The 16280-nt window shown below is 44.1% G+C and overlaps 1 protein-coding gene across 2 annotated transcripts in view; it reads left to right on the top strand.

Annotated features, from left to right (window-relative positions):
* Positions 1-16280, top strand: part of IL11RA (interleukin 11 receptor subunit alpha) — a 648138-nt gene that overhangs the window by 532527 nt on the left and 99331 nt on the right. For both annotated transcript variants that reach the window (XM_086960265.1, XM_086960264.1), the window contains one exon: positions 760-874. In XM_086960265.1, coding sequence (XP_086816391.1) covers positions 760-874 — 115 coding nt within the window. The remainder of the gene's footprint in view (positions 1-759; positions 875-16280) is intronic.

Below are 16280 nucleotides of genomic sequence, written 5' to 3'. Positions count from 1 at the left end.
GCTGGAATATGAGACAGACCAGGCTGCAATAGAAGACAGAGCAGGCTGAAATAGAAGACAGACCAGGCTGGATTCGAAGACAGACCAAGCTGGAATACAATACAGGATACCATACAGAGGACTGGATTTAGTTATGTTCCTGTCAACTTCACCATATTGCGGGGTTACCCATTCAGGGAAGTATTGTAGTCCTTATAGAGCAACCTTACATACTAATGCTTCTTGTACAGTCCTCATGCAAATAAAGCAGTACTATCAAAACTTATACCACAAAAGATTACTAACAAATACTTTGTAAAATTACTGTGGTAAACCCGATTGAGAAAAGAGGCCCCTCTATAGAAAAGAGAGGCATGTCATAGAATTCATTTTACTCAGTGGTTTCCCCTAACAAGTATTGTGTTTTGTGTCTCAACCCTACTTCCTTGCAGACTACAGAAGCATAACCATGTATGTGTGTAAGAGGGATGACACACTTGGACATGCTAGAGCTGTAACGGCACAAACCAATGCTGTGAGATTTCAGGCAAACGTCGCCCACTTAGGGCGGTCAGTTGTGGGTCCCAGTTTATCTTTGCATTAGACCATGCTTTGACTTCTCTTGCTCGTGCCATTCTGTAATATTGAGGCCCCTAAAAGATTTAAAGCGACCACCATTCACGCTTTGCTACTGATATAACAGAGATATTTAGCTGGCGGTTAGGGTGAATATTATTTAAGACCCTAATACTATATGTTTTTCCATTTGTCGTATTTTAGACCCTCCTGGAATCCCATCGGTCATCTGCAGAGTGTCGGACTATGAGAATATTTCCTGTTTTTGGAACTCAAGCCGGGAAACATTCCTTCCCACCAGATACTTTGCAACATACAGGTAAGATATCTGTGTAATAAAAATGCCCATCAAGTGTAAGAGGATTGAAAAGAATCAACCCGTCATTTAATTGTGATTTGGTGTCATTTGGACTCCACTAAAGCTATCAAATCTATATCCTATAATCAATAATTATCGTCCTTTGCTCTTGGTTTTAACAGCTGGTAACTCCCTCTGCTGCAATTGTTTACCTTAATATGCAAAGAGGTATCAAGAAAATTACATTAGCGTTCGATTCATGTTCCGTGCTAAGATCTGCAGAGAGGTAAACAACTTTTACCACAAAACTTTTACCCTACAAGGAATTATAATGCGGTCGTTACAATGACCGCGTTATAATTCTCCATACCATTACCCCGCAAGTCGGAACAATGACTTGCGAAGGGGGGAGAAGGTGGTGGTTTTAAAATCCAACACCTTCCCTAATGTCCGCATAGACTGGAGTTGAAATAGTAAATTAGACTATTCCAACATCCAGCGCCACCCCCCCTCTGCAAGTCGTTGTTACGACTTGCGGGGTAATGGTATGCGGAATTACCACGCAGTCGTTGCAACGACCGCATTGTAATTCCCTGCGGGGAAAAAGACTGCGGGATAAAGAGGCATATTCCTGCAGAGAACCTCTCATACGATACAATGAGTGTCCTACCCTGAGACTTCATGACCACAGATATCTCTGGAATTGTCCAGACTGCTGGACCCTGAAGGATCTGCAGGGGCTCCCCATCTAGCTTCCTAGAATATCTGACTGAGATTTAGAATCATCACAGGTGGACAGCACTACACAAGAAGTCATGACCAGATTGGAAACATCTATGCTCCCTTGATCTGGAATAGCCTCCCTGTCATTATCAGAAGTGGCACAACCCTCCTCCAGCTCAGACACAAACTGAGGACTCAACTCTTCAAAGATCACCACATCTCAGAACTATGGGACACCCACCCACTAAAATCCATCCTCATTGTAAGAAAACGTGAATTGTGTTCATGGCCCCATCCACATACAGGTAGCTAGGTTTGCTCGCAATAAACACTCGAATATACATACCTAAACACACATTCTCCCCAAATAGTCAGGGGGTTAAGCATGTTACTGAAATGTACATTTGGTGGTTGGTAGACCTCCCACCTGGCCAATCGAAAAATGCCACCATTTTCCAGATGTTGTCTCCAGAACTCAGTAAAATAATCAACAATTTCCATGTATTTCCAATCCGAATTGTAATGTGCTCAGTGAGAAGTGTTGCAAGCTTTCTGCTGAATACATCCTGGGAAAGTATAACACATAATATCTTTAAAAAATCCCTAGACCCCCCTGCATCTGTATGTTACCTTTACAATTCTGTTCATTAATCCATGACGTTGAGGTACTGAGCCTTACAGAGTGGGGAAGGGCGGTGTGCCAAACGAATTACTATGTCTCTGTTCAACATAATTAATGCCTGGTTTACCGGTGATCTTATGTTATGATATGTTATAGTTTAATTATATAGCGTTTGTACATTGGTGCGTCGTGATACTCGAGGTAGACACAATCTTAATACTTAGTAGTAACCAGCAGAAAGGACAAGAAGATGATTAATTATTAAAAAGCCAGGTTTTCAACTGGCATCTAAAATAGAATAGATTTGTTTCTGCCCACAAACTCAAATGGAGATGGTTCCACATATTGACTGCTGCTGTAGATACCGCCTGGTCTCCTTGAGAGATCATGTCCTAGCTGTTGCAGGCAAGAATTTGTTTACTGCTCTGATGGAGGGAAAAATTCTTGCCAGACAGGAGGATATAGGGATTTAAGGACAATTGTTAGAAGCTTAAAGGCTGCCCAAGATGAAATGGGAAGCCAGAGTAGGGATCAGGGTATTGGCAACATATGTGGTGTTCTGCCATGTTTTTTAAGGACTCATGCCACAGCATCCTGAACACGTTTTAGTCAATGTAAGAATTTTCTGCCTCGAGATTTAAGGGAGATTGAATGAGCATAGTGAAGTATAGATTGAATGGCAGCATTCAATACTGCCATCTGCAAGAGGGATCGATAAAGGGAAGAATCATTTTTAGAAGGCCAAGGTGCTTGAAACAGACATAAGTCACATTTTTGGATTGGCCTTCCAGCAAAAGGGTACTGTGCAAAAGAACTGCTGCATTTCGCACTGCTGTTGAAGGATCTGTGGGCGGCCCATTATATGTAGCCATTAGCTGGTGTCCCACTCTGCTAACAATGGTCTCGGTTTTGGTTGGGTTATTCTTCAGGAAGTTGTTGGCCATCCTTCTCCTGACGATGGTGAGAACCTCTGTTGAAGGTCTCTTCTTTTGATTCCTTGACTTTTGAACACTAGATAGTTTTAAGATAAACTGAGTATCATCAACATACATATAGAATTTCAACCCTCCTAGGTAGGGCAATCTGGAAAGGAGCCACATGTACATGGTAAACAGAAAGGGGAAGACAAGGTCCCCACAGACGATGTTGTTTACCTTTAAAGGCAATGCAGACAACCAAACATTTGTGTTGTCCCTGAAATTAAAGCTTTCAAGTATTTTCCACATGTTTCCAACACAGCAAGTTTTGGGTCTGTCCACATCCCCAGCCAACTGTCCTAAAGATATAATCCAATATTTCCACCAAGTATCTTTGGATGTGTGCACGCCACCACACCGTGTGAAGGACAGCTCTGTTTTCTATTTTACATCACAAGAATCTGTTCATTTATTGCAGTCTGTCTAATGTTTAGCTTACCCTTTCACAATACCGAATTTGAGCTAAACTAAGCCTGGAGTTTATGGCCTTCTTCTTAGGGAAACCCAGGACTGTGAGGATCAAGATCTGAACATGAATCCCATGTCCGGCTTTGGCCAGTGACACAACGCTCCAGATGAGTGTGCTTGAATTGGTCACATTAATCTATATAAGGACACCAGCCCTCCAGAACTGGCACAAAAGTCCCGTTCTGACTTTCAGAAATGAGTGTATATATATACAACGAGAGAGGAAGGGAATAATGGCTAGTGGCTACTCTCCTACCCCTAATTCAATAGCTAGAAATGAGTACAATATATTTTAGATGTGCCCTTCAGAGTTGCAAAAAGAACAATGGATGAAATGCTGAACAATGCATACATTCACCCCAAGGTCGGATTGGGATTGAAAATCGGCCCAGGCACACAAAAAAAAAATCGGCCCCCATTTGCATAATGCCTTTCCTCAAATCACTGCTTCAGCGTAATTACATTAAAAAGAAGACGGGGGATGGCTTAGAAAATGCACGCATTAGTTTACACTAGTGAAACACACCTGAAAACAAGTGAGGCCACTTCTACTGAGGCCCCCTGCCCCGCTCAGTATGTGCATACATTAATGGGCCGGCCAGTGAGACAAAGGGAGTGATACCTCTGCCTGTTGCTAAACCGGGGGTGGGGGACCGGCGGTGTTGGTGGCAGGGAGGGGGTGGTAATGAGTGCCCATCTGCCTGCAGAAAGGCCACTCAGCCACCCACTGGGCCGCTGGCTGTATTCCAAAAATAGAGACACTGCCCAAATCGGTCCCAGACTGCTCAAAAAAAGCAGCCCACAGCAGGAACTCAGACACCGGCCCCTCGGGCATTGCCCGAGTGCCCGCGTCACCAATCCGAGGCTGATTCACCCCCAGTCAAAAAGACCTGGGTTTCATCAATCGTTCTTTTGCTCATCTCACCACCCCAGTTAGGAACCAGCCGTATACAAATCAGTCATGACCCTATTCCTCAAGGGAACAGTCCAACCCGAACTGCCAAGCCAGGTCCTCCCTGGACCTGAAGCAAGCATACTGGATCTAGTTTCAGGGTATCATCCCTCATCAGCCAGGCTAGCTTGATGCCAGTGGCGCAGTTAGCACAGGAACCACGTCTGGGCATACCCTTCCCGCTTAGGGCGACAAAAGCTAAAAGAACAAATGATGGACGGAATGCTGAACAATGCAGACATTCCCCCCCAGTCGCAAAGATTCAGCCAGACTAGTTTGAATTCACAGGCACAGCGAGCAAGGGATCCACGTCTGGGCATACCCATACACCTTTAGAACCCCCTGAGAGTTTGGCACTTTTGGCGGGTTTGGAGCAGAGTATATTTAAAGGAAGTGCCTGAACCGCCACATGAAAATGACGTCTTAGCCTGAGGCTAAGTTATTGAACGCAGGGACGCTTGGTTACACAAACAGGCTCCTACATGTATGAAATTTGAGTTGTGGTAAGTGAGGGGTTGTTAATGCACTCAATGGGACGTGGCAGGACTATGCTTATTCAACAACGTGGATGTCTGTTTAATTGAGAGGCCTGTAGTATTCAAATGCCTAATGGTGTATGAAGGCATTGAACCCGTAATTGAAAATCATAAAGCAAGGATACCAAGGCTGGCAATTGAAATGTGACAAATCAATATTGTGCCACCATGGCGGACATTAGTCGGTGGTTCTAAATGAGATTGTACAGTCCTTTGTCATTGTTTACTGTGTTAAGCTGCCAATGGAAATTGAGGACATTTTAAAACTACATGAATTTTGCGTGCTTGTAGCATTTGATTGAAATACATTAAAAAAGGCACCTCTGCCGAAATGCATCTGTTTAAAATGAAAGCAGCAATCAACACACTCTGTGAGTGCTCCGTGCGGTGTATATTACGTATATATATATATATATATATATATATATATATATATATATATATATATATATATATATATTTCCAATGTTACTCGCTCCAACCACCAACTCCAGCCGGGTTAGTAAAGAAAGCAAGGCAGGCCCAACTTGGTGCACTTTCGGTTTATTTTCTATTCAACACCACCAGTCCTCACGACGCGTTTCGGCAGATCCCTGCCTTGATCACATGACAACACGTTAGTGAAGCACAATTCCTTTTAAAGTGCAAGTGCCCAATAATCAACATAGAAGAGTTATTCACACATTTTAGGAGTCTGTTTTTTCTTGTATACCAGCTCCTTTCATTTCAAAATTATTTCCATGTTTTGTTTTTTTAAAAGAATACATATATACTAGCAGCCTGGGGCAGAAAGGGGCTGGGGGCAGTAGACCCGCTCCCGCCCGACCCCCTCCCGTCCCGACTCCCTCCTGCCCCGACTACGTCCCGCCCCCACTCCTCCCGCCTGTCCCTCTGTGCACACCCGCTCCCGCCCCCCTCCCGCCTCCCGCCTCGATTTCAATGAGCATTTACTTGAACTGATCTGCCGTTCCTTCCCGCGATCTTCACTTCACCGTTGCTCCTCTTCGCCATGACGCGCCCGCGCTCCTCACTTCACCGCAGCTCCATGTCTCTCCTCCTCGTCATCACGCACGTCCTCATCACGCACGTCGCGGCCAGTGCTACGTCGCGGCCAATTAATCAATCAATCAATCAATCAATCAATCAATGACACTTATAGAGCGCGCTACATACCCGTAGGGTCTCAAGGCGCTGGGGGGGGGGGGGGGGGGGGTGCCGCTACTGCTCGAACAGCCAGGTCTTCAGCTTCTTCCTGAAGGAGAGGTGGTCTTGGGTCAGGCGCAGGTCGGTCGGGAGGGAGTTCCAGGTCTTGGCGGCCAGGTAGGAGAAGGACCTTCCTCCTGTAGTCGCTCTTCGGATGCGGGGGACGGCGGCGAGGGCGTGGTTGGCTGATCGGAGGTGGCGTTTGGGAGCGTAGAAGTTGATCCGGCTGTTGAGGTAGCTCGGGCCTTGGTCGTGTAGGGCTTTGTGTGCGTGGGTGAGGAGGCGGAAGGTGATTCTTTTGTTGACGGGGAGCCAGTGTAGGTCTCTCAGATGTCCGGTGATGTGGCTGGTTCGTGGGATGTCGAGGATGAGTCTGGCTGAGGCGTTCTGGATCTGCTGGAGTCTCTTCTGGAGCTTGGCGGTGGTACCGGCGTAGAGGGCGTTGCCGTAGTCCAGTCGGCTGGTGACGAGGGCCTGGGTGACGGTCTTCCTGGTCTCGGTGGGGATCCATCGGAAGATCTTCCGTAGCATGCGTAGGATGTTGAAGCACGCCGAGGAGACGTTGTTGACTTGCCTGGTCATGGAGAGGGAGGAGTCCAGGATGAAGCCCAGGTTGCGTGCATGGTCTGTCGGTTTGGGTGCGGTGCCCAGGGCGGGAGGCCACCAGGAGTCGTCCCAGGCGGAGGGGGAAGAGCCCAGGATGAGGACCTCCGTCTTGTCAGAGTTCAGTTTCAGGCGGCTGGTCGGCCAGAGCAGCGTCGCGGCCGGCGCTGCTTCCAGGGCACTACTTTTTAAAAAAAGTTATATTTTTAAATGTACGTTTATTTTTTATTTTTTATAGCCTATGTCCCATCTGTACACCCTGACAATTTCTACAATGTATTGGGTGTGTGGATTGGCGCTGTGGTTCCTGAGTTTACCTGGCTCAAAGGTGCGTGTTCTCTCTTTATAATAGTAGTATAGATATATATATATATATAAATATATATATATATATATATATATATATATATATATATATATATATATATATATATATATATATATATATATATATATATCTATATATACACACATAGATATATATACATACATATCAGAAGATTCCAACTCCCACCACTTCCAACCTCCACACGGCGGCGGCGAAGGAGACTCAGACCCGCAGTATTTCTGGCAAGATGTTTTATTCTTTGAAGATGAACAACCCATATATATATATTCCACCATCCCACTCCTGAAAGGAAGAAGGCACGTACTGCAAGGATAGCACTGTGCTAATCTATGCTTAAAAACTTTTCAGTAGGAATGCTAAAAGACGTTGTCCCTTTCTATTCCTGCGTGGATGGCACTGTCATAATCCTACGCTTAAAGACTTTGATAGAAAAGCAGACATTTGAGGTGAGCAAACTTAGAGTGTCGCAGTTGTTGAGTGTTCTATACTGAAGCTGCTTTCCACCTAAACTTGAGAACTACCCAGAGTTCTCTGCTTCTTTTTTTGCATAATTTATGCGTCACTCAGTGCCTGAAAGGGAATTGTTTTTACTTATACTGGGTGCTCCCTTGTGTCTGGACAAAGCTGACCTCTCTGAAGAGCTCTAAAGAGAGCAAAACATGTGTCATGGGTTGCTTATATTAATTTCAGGTTGGCTTGGATGGTATTTACTAATCCAAAGCTGTAATACTGTGCCTGGAGTTGTAAAAGGCTTTGGCCATTTTTCAGGTTGGCAAGGATAGCACTGTGCTAATCCTATGCTTAAAAACTTTGCTGTAGAAATGGTAAAAGACTTTGTCCCTTTCTATCTCGGTGTGGATGGCACTGTCCCAATCCTACGCTTAAAAGCTTTGATAGAAAAGCAGACATTTGAGGTGAGCAAACTTAGAGTGTCGCGGGTGTTGAGAGTGCTCCATACTGGAGCTGCTTTCCGCTTAAACTTGAGAACTACCCTGAGTTCTCTGCTTCTTTTTTTGGATGTGTATATGTATATATATATATATATATATATATATATATATATATATATATATATATATATATATACACATATATATGTATGTATATGTATATATATACACACAGTCCGCATTGAAGTGTCAGCCGACACAAGCAGGAGCACAGCGCAAGTACGTGCATTAATGTTTTTTTATTTTCGTGAATCAAACAACCTCCCTCCTAGCGTTGACAGATGCATTTCGACGCTCTGGCTTTGTCAATGTCAGTTGCATAGGTAAAAGTTACACCATTTTAAAGTAAACAAGTGCACGTGCACTTTAAAAACACAATGGTAAACATGAAAGAGGGTTAAATCAGTGCCATTGGCAATGCTTACAAGTCGGCCATCTTAACATGTTTTACAATTTCATTCAATGCACCATATTAAAAGCACTCTGCACCTGGATAGCAACATATTGATCCAATCTTTGAAGCAAAATAATATAACATTAAAATAATGTCATTAGTGCATTTAAAAATTAGAAGAAATGGGCATAGAAAGAACCAGATAAAAATACACCGATCTTCCTATCAGTATCCATAAGCCTATCCTGCCTTGCGAGTTAACAAGACAAGAGAAATTTAATTGTCAATAATAATAATATCAACAATAAACGGCCTCTGTGCGAGTGCTTAAAGCTATTATGCCCTGAATGGACTTAGTCCAACCATAGAGCAAAAAAAAGGGGGGGGGGATCATAGTTCATTAACCACAGAAATTATAAAAAATATTATTATTCCTAATGTGGCCCAAATAAAAGCATAGAGAATCACAGATTCATAAGCAAAATCGACAATGAGCAAATGCTCACACAGTACTACCTGGAGGCCTATATGTTATAACCTAGATTATAAGCAAACAATATAGGTAAAAGACAGTATTCCGTATATATGTATATATCTAAAATGTTACATTTCCAACTTTAAAAGTATGATACGAATTGAAAGAACTGAGTAAATTTCACATACAGGGCAGAACATCTTCTAACCATGTGACAGCCTAGGCAAGGATGTTAGTTCAGTATATTGTCTATCAATCATTCTAAGTGAGACCATACCTCCTCGTCGCTGTTCAGGCCAAGGGGTACCTTTGTGCCTAGTTCGATAATATACCTAGACTCTAGAGCTCTTAATTTTCTGACTCTATCACCCCCTCTTTCATTTTTAGTTATTTGGTCTAAACAATAGAATGATAGAAGATCTCTATTACTACAATGACAATCCTCAAAGTGATGTACCACCGTGTAGGTTTTGTCTTTTTTATTTATGGCCCGCATGTGCTCTAGCACTTGTTTCTTCGTGGCATTGATTGTACTACCAATGTATTTCTTTCTGCAAGGACATTCAAGATAGTATATGGTAAACTCTGAATTGCAATTAAGCAGTTTGTTGATGGCCCTCATAGTTCTCTCCTTTTTACCAGGGATTTCATACATAGTTTTTATTGCACTGTTTTTACATGCCTTGCATTTCATACAGGGAAAGAACCCCTTAATAGGTTCCTTCTGTCTGACAGTACAGTCATAGTGGCTTGAGACTAAAAGATCTCTTAGGGGTTTAGATCTCCTATATGTAATAAGAGGTTGTACTGCAATATGGTCTTTGAGAATGTTGTTCGTTTGGAGAATATGCCAGTTTTTACGAAACATTTGCACTATGTTAGCTGACTGTGAGTCATAACTCGTAGTAATACGCGTACGCTCAGGTTTGTTGGAGGCATTGTTTTTCTTGGCGATCTTGACTGCCAACAAATTTTTTCTAGTCAAAATATCAACCTTTTTGATGGCTGTGTCTAGAGAGCCATCAGAATAGCCTCTCGCTTTAAAGCGTAAGCATGCCTCAACCCTGGCTTTCCTGTAATCCTCCTCCGAGGAACAATTGCGCTCATACGCAAAAACGTCCCATAGGGAATGTTGTATACCATACTTTTGGAGTGAAAGTTTTTGGCGTGAAGCACTGTGTTCCCCGCAGTCAGTTTCCAGTAAAGACGCCTTTGAATCTCTGTGTTCTTAATGTAAACTTCCAAATCAAGATAAAAGACCTGTGTGGTGCTTATCTGGCCGCTAAATACAAGGTTGAGATCATTCTGGTTGAGAAATGCTATAAAATCTTCAGCTAGGGAGAGTGGACCTTTCCATATGATGAAAAGGTCATCAATATACCTGGTCCAAAACTCCACATTCTCCATCCATCTCTCCTGTGTGTCCCGCCACGCCACGTACTCCTCCCACCAGCTCACGAAAAGATTTGCGTAGCTGGGGACGAAGCACGTGCCCATCGCAGTAACCCTCTTTTGTTTATATAGCTGGCCTGAAAAAATAAAGATTTAATTTTCTAAACAGAAGGTTAACATTTTCAGCAGCATTTTAGTGTGCTTCTGGAATTTCAGAGAACGTTTGTCCCTTTCTATCTCGGTGTGGATGGCACTGTCCTAATCCTACGCTTAAAAACTTTGATAGAAAAGCAGACATTTGAGGTGAGCAAACTTAGAGTGTCGATGGTGTTGAGAGTGCTCCATACTGGAGCTGCTTTCCGCCTAAACTTGAGAACTACCCTGAGTTCTCAGCTTCTTTTTTTTGGATATATTATATATATATATATATATATATATATATATATATATATATATATATATATATATATATATATATATATATATATATATATATATATATATATATATATATATATATATATATATATATATATATATATATATATATTACCTTATCGATCCCAACCCCTTAACGCAACCACCCCATATCCCTAAAAATACCCTTGCCACCCAGTACCCCTAAACACCCTAAAAACACATTTGCCATCCAAATACCTTTAACCACCTTAAACCCTAAAAATTTCCTTGCCACCCAAATACACTTACTCACCCTAAACCCTAAAAATACCCTTGCCACCCAAATATACCTACTCACCTTAAGCCCTAAAAATACCCTCTACACCCAAATACCTTTACCCACCCTAAAAAACACCCTTGCCCTCCAAATACTCTTGCCCACCTTAAACCGTAAAAATACCCTTGCCACCCTAAACCCTCGATATACCCTTACCACCCAATATCCCTACCCACCCTAAACACCCCTTTTCCATCCAACTATACCTAACCACCATAAACCCTAAAATTCCCTTACCACCCAAATACCCTTACCCACCCTACCTAGTCTTAATCACACTAAACCCCAAAACATCCTTACCACCCAAAATACTCTTCCCCACCCTAAACCCTAAAAATACCCCTGCCACCCAAATACTCCTACCCACCCTCAACCCTAAAAAACCTCCATCCTAATGCACTTAACCTCTCTAAAACACACTTACCACCCAAATACCCTTACCCTCCCAAACCATTAAAAAAGTGTCCTTGCCACCTAAATTCCCTTACCCCCCTCCAACCTAAATATAGCCTTACTACCCAATACCCCTACCTACCCTAAACCCTACAAACTGTGCCACCAAAATACCCTTACCCACTCTAAATGCTAAAACACCTTTACCACCCTAAAATCCTCACCCACCCTAAACGCTAAGACACCTTTACCACCCAAATATCCTCACACACCCTAAACCTTAAAACACCCTTTCCAACCAAATACCCTTACCCACCCTAAATCCTAAAAACAGCTATGCCACCCAAATACTTTAACCCCCCCTAAACCCTTAAAACGCCCTTGCCACCCAAATACATTTACCCACCCTAAAAACGCCATTGCCGGCCAATATCCTCACCCACCAGGAAACCCTAAAAATGCCTGTATTTGCGTTGTAAAGGCATGCATGGTAAAGGGATTTGCATGGTAAAGGCATATCTGTGGTAAAAGTATTGTGTGGTAATGACTGAGTTCTAAAGAATGTTTCCCCTATGGATCAGGCAGATCTTTACCAACAGTATGGCTTTGATGCTGAGTTGTGTGCATGAGTACTTTGGGGGTCAGTCTTACACGTCCTCTTTGTGAAAGGTAAATTCATGTGATTGGAAAGATAGTGTGCAGTGAGTATTGTGGGGGTGGAGGTGGTGAGTGCTATTGAGTAGGTGGAAGCGGAACACGTGTGAGCTCTAGAACTTGACATAATACTCCAGAAGAAGAGCTCTCCACAATATTCTAGGAAAAGAGCTCTGATTGTTTATATGCCCTATTCAGTGTTGCATCTATCTCTGACGTCAGTATAGCTCTAATCTCCTCTCCTAGGCCCATTGTATATTGTACACCCATTTTGAGAATGTCTAAGAACTTACAGATGCTGTAAATGTTGTTTGCCTTGCACCAGACAAAGCTGCTTCCAAATCTCTAACAGTTATGGAAATGTGCACTGCTCTTCATGGACATCATTTAGGGGTCACCAGCGGTCGCAGCTGCAACCCCTGGCTTGCCCCTTGTGACCCCTGACACTGCATTTATGACCCCTGGGCTCAGAGTTAGCACAATCAGTGCCAGGAACAGAAGGCCATCTCGTCCATTTAGACATCGGTTGGGGCGCCAATTTTTGTTTTTCTTCATTTGTTTTATTGCAGTATCAGTGAATAATAACGTAATGCTCATTGTTAATGTAATACACATGGAATATGATTCTCCCTGGCAGTAGAGATAAGTAAAAAATGCTTTTAAATGTATATTGTGTGCATGCGTCTAGATGGGTGTGTGTATGTGTCAGCATCTTTTACTATCCCTCAAAACAAGCCTTTCTAAACACTTCCCTCTGACTCTTCCCCCTCCACATCTCTTTACTCAGCCCAAGCCTCCTCCTACTGCTATGACCACCAGAAGAAGAAAAGAAAAATGTCTAAATCCTTCACTCTTCTATCCCTCCACTATCCTTTCAATACAAATAACAGAGTAACATTTCCACCTCTCACATTAATTTCATATTTCACTATATCAATGCACCACTAATCCTTTATGGGTTCCGGTGGAACGTGCTATTCGCCAAAAAAGGCGCTTCAACGCCTCATCAGGGGTAGCAATGCTCTATAAATGCAAACCTTTTTCCTCTTCTATCCATCCCTTATCCTTCTCAGTCCAAATAACAGACTAACATTTCCACCATTCAAATTACTTTCATGTTTTACTATACTAATTCACCACTAATCCTTTATGGGTTCGGAGTAGCGTGCTACTCGCCAGAAAAGCGATTTGATGCCCCTTCAGGGGTAGTAAGTGCTATTTAAATGCAATTACAATACAGTACAATCAATGCAATGTGTGCTTGAGTATAGGTCAAATAGCATGTGATGTCACTTCCAGGTACCCCTGGCCTCTTGGTGAGTTAACGTTTATGCTGCTCTTGTGTCTGTTTTTTGTGTCTGAGTGAAGTTTGAGGTGCAGTTGCCTGTACGGTATTGGTGCTGTGATTTTTATAGAAAATTAGCAGAACCTATTAACTATACAGACCTTCTCTCCTGGTTTACCTCTCTCTTCTTACTAGTTTGATTAACATCTGACAATTTGATATGAGTTGCCAGGGACAAAGATAACAAACTTTCCACAAACTAATGTTTATTGGAAAGGGAGCGGGTACATCTACAAGCTGACTAGTTTTATTTTGTTTTTTCTTCATCCCTTCCACTTAGTGAACCGCAACAAGCAATAATAAAGACAAACGGTCTAAACGTGGCTGCCAGCCTTTTGGCTTTGTCAGTGCTTGTTTTGTGAGCCAATCTAATAAATGGTTATGGGAGCCCCCAGGTCCTCACCAATATTTTAAAAATAAACATTGGAATAAATATGTTTTTGCCTCTGAAAGCATATTTTGCGATAGTATTTCCTGGCACTGACGGCAGCGACTTTGTCTGTGGATGTGCAGAGTGCTATCACTCAACCTGAAGTTGGATAATGGCTGAAACGGGTGGACATGGTGCCCCATGCTGTATGCTGTAGTGATTCAGAAAAGGGGGTGGTGATGGACAGAGTATCTGAATTAAGCAGAGCACTCGTACCCAGTCAACAGATCAGGGCTTGATCCATCACTGTTTTTTAGTTCACTGCACCATCCCAGCTCAGAACCTGGCTACATGCAAATTAGTCTGTCCCTGACCCAGTGCATCATGGGAACAGGGCAGACCAAACTACCAAGCCAATTCTTTTACTGGAAAGGAAACAAGCTTCCGGGGACCGGTTTCTGGCATTACAGCCGTCTTTTTATGGAGTATCTGAATTAAGCAGAGCTGTAGTGGGCACGAGAAAAATGTGAATGACATAATAGAAGACCAATGGTTGAAGAGGGCTCTCTGAAAGCCCATATCAGTAGGTGCATTCTATATATTATTTTACTAAAATCAAAAGTGCTTGGCTAACTCCAGACTTAAAACCAGATGTGCTCAGAGAGGTGCCAGCGGCTGTCTCACAGCACCTGACTGGGAATGAACGCCAGCCCTTGGACCGCTATGAAAATCAACCCCACATGTCCGTGTTTGAGGGAGGTTTGTGAGCCAGCCTGTCCCTCTCCTGCAGGTTTAGGTGGCGTGGATCTACCCAAAGACAATTTTAGAAAAATGTATCTATGTATATTGACTAAGCGTCAAATATATTGACTAAGGGCCTGATTATGAGTTTGGCGGTGTAGGAGTGGGCGGCAGGCCACCACCCCGCTACCACATCACCAATTCAACCGCCCGCCGGATTACAAGTTGTAATCCAGACGACGGTCCTGCGGCAGCTGTTCCACGGTGCTGCCATTCAAAGGCTCAGAGGAGAGCCTTAGAAAGCCAGCGCCGTGGGACGACCATATCGTGTTACCGCACCGCATTCACTGTAAAGGCCGGAACAGGGGGTGAGTGTACAGGTGGGCAAAATATGTGCCCCTCTCCAGGCACCCCATGGCCCTGAGGCAACAGGGGGCCCTTCACTGCCCCCTTTGTTTTTCACCGCCACAATTTTCATGGCAGCCTCACCACCATGAAAATTGTGGCGGTGAGGAAACTCCATTTGTGCTTGGCAGTGCCGCAGTAGCCCCGCCAAGCATATTGGAGCCTCTGACTGCTCTTGTGGAGGTGGGTCAGCCGCACTCAAAATGCAGCTGTCGAACTGCCAGTGTGGCAGTTTCTGCCACTCCACTGCGAGTACGGCGGTCCTACGGACCGCCGTACTCCTAATCAGGCCCTAAGCTCTTTCAGGGGTCGATCTTGGCAACCCATTTTTAGGTTTCGCCTGGGGCACGGAGCTTCTAGCTCCGCCCCCAGGAGAAATCTTATGTCTCTACAGTGTACTGCTTAGTCCCGCCCTCTGTTCCATTGGCTAGCTCCATAAATGGAGGCTAGCCATTGGAACAGAGATCTGTCCGTCATGGCCGGACCAGATTCGTGGGCGTTCCTGCATTTTTTTCCCTCTCCACCCTTTTTGCATCGTCATTGGGCGGTGGGCAGAGTTTCGTTTTTTTTTGGGTGTTTGTTTTCGTCATTATGCCGACCACGGCCGCCGGAAGAAGTCGAGGTGAGTGCGTTCCTTTCCCGCCCCCCCCTCCCGCTGTCCGTGTCTTTCCCGCCCCCCCTCCCGCTGTCCGTTCCTTTCCCGCCCCCCCTCCCACTGTCGTTCCTTTCCCGCCCCCCTCCCGCTGTCCGTGTGCCTGCCCGCCACGTTTCTGCTGCTTGTTGTATATTGCTGGCCACTTGCCGGTTGCAGGGTCAGTGGCGGTTTCTCCCCGAGGGCGTAGGGGCTCCGCCCCCGTTACCAAAAGCTGCTCATTGCTCAATCATATATTTTTTTTAAATACTTTTTTTTTAACGTCTTCTAAATTTTGTCTCCAATAAATCAATAAATCAACACAGTGGCACAGCCACTGACTGTAAGCCTGTCTGCCCCAGCAGCCCCGGCCACTCACCAATACTGCCGCCGTGAGGTATGTCACGTGACTGACTCCCCTGGGCCCAAAGAAGCCTAAGCGTTTGCCGGCTGAGAACATCACAGCCCTGAAGGCTGTGATGTCATCAGCTCGGCAAAGACTGAGCTT

Source organism: Lissotriton vulgaris, chromosome 3_1 (genome assembly GCF_964263255.1).
Source record: "Lissotriton vulgaris chromosome 3_1, aLisVul1.2, whole genome shotgun sequence".
Classification (NCBI taxonomy): domain Eukaryota; kingdom Metazoa; phylum Chordata; class Amphibia; order Caudata; family Salamandridae; genus Lissotriton; species Lissotriton vulgaris.
This window is presented reverse-complemented; position numbering and strand designations above follow the sequence as displayed.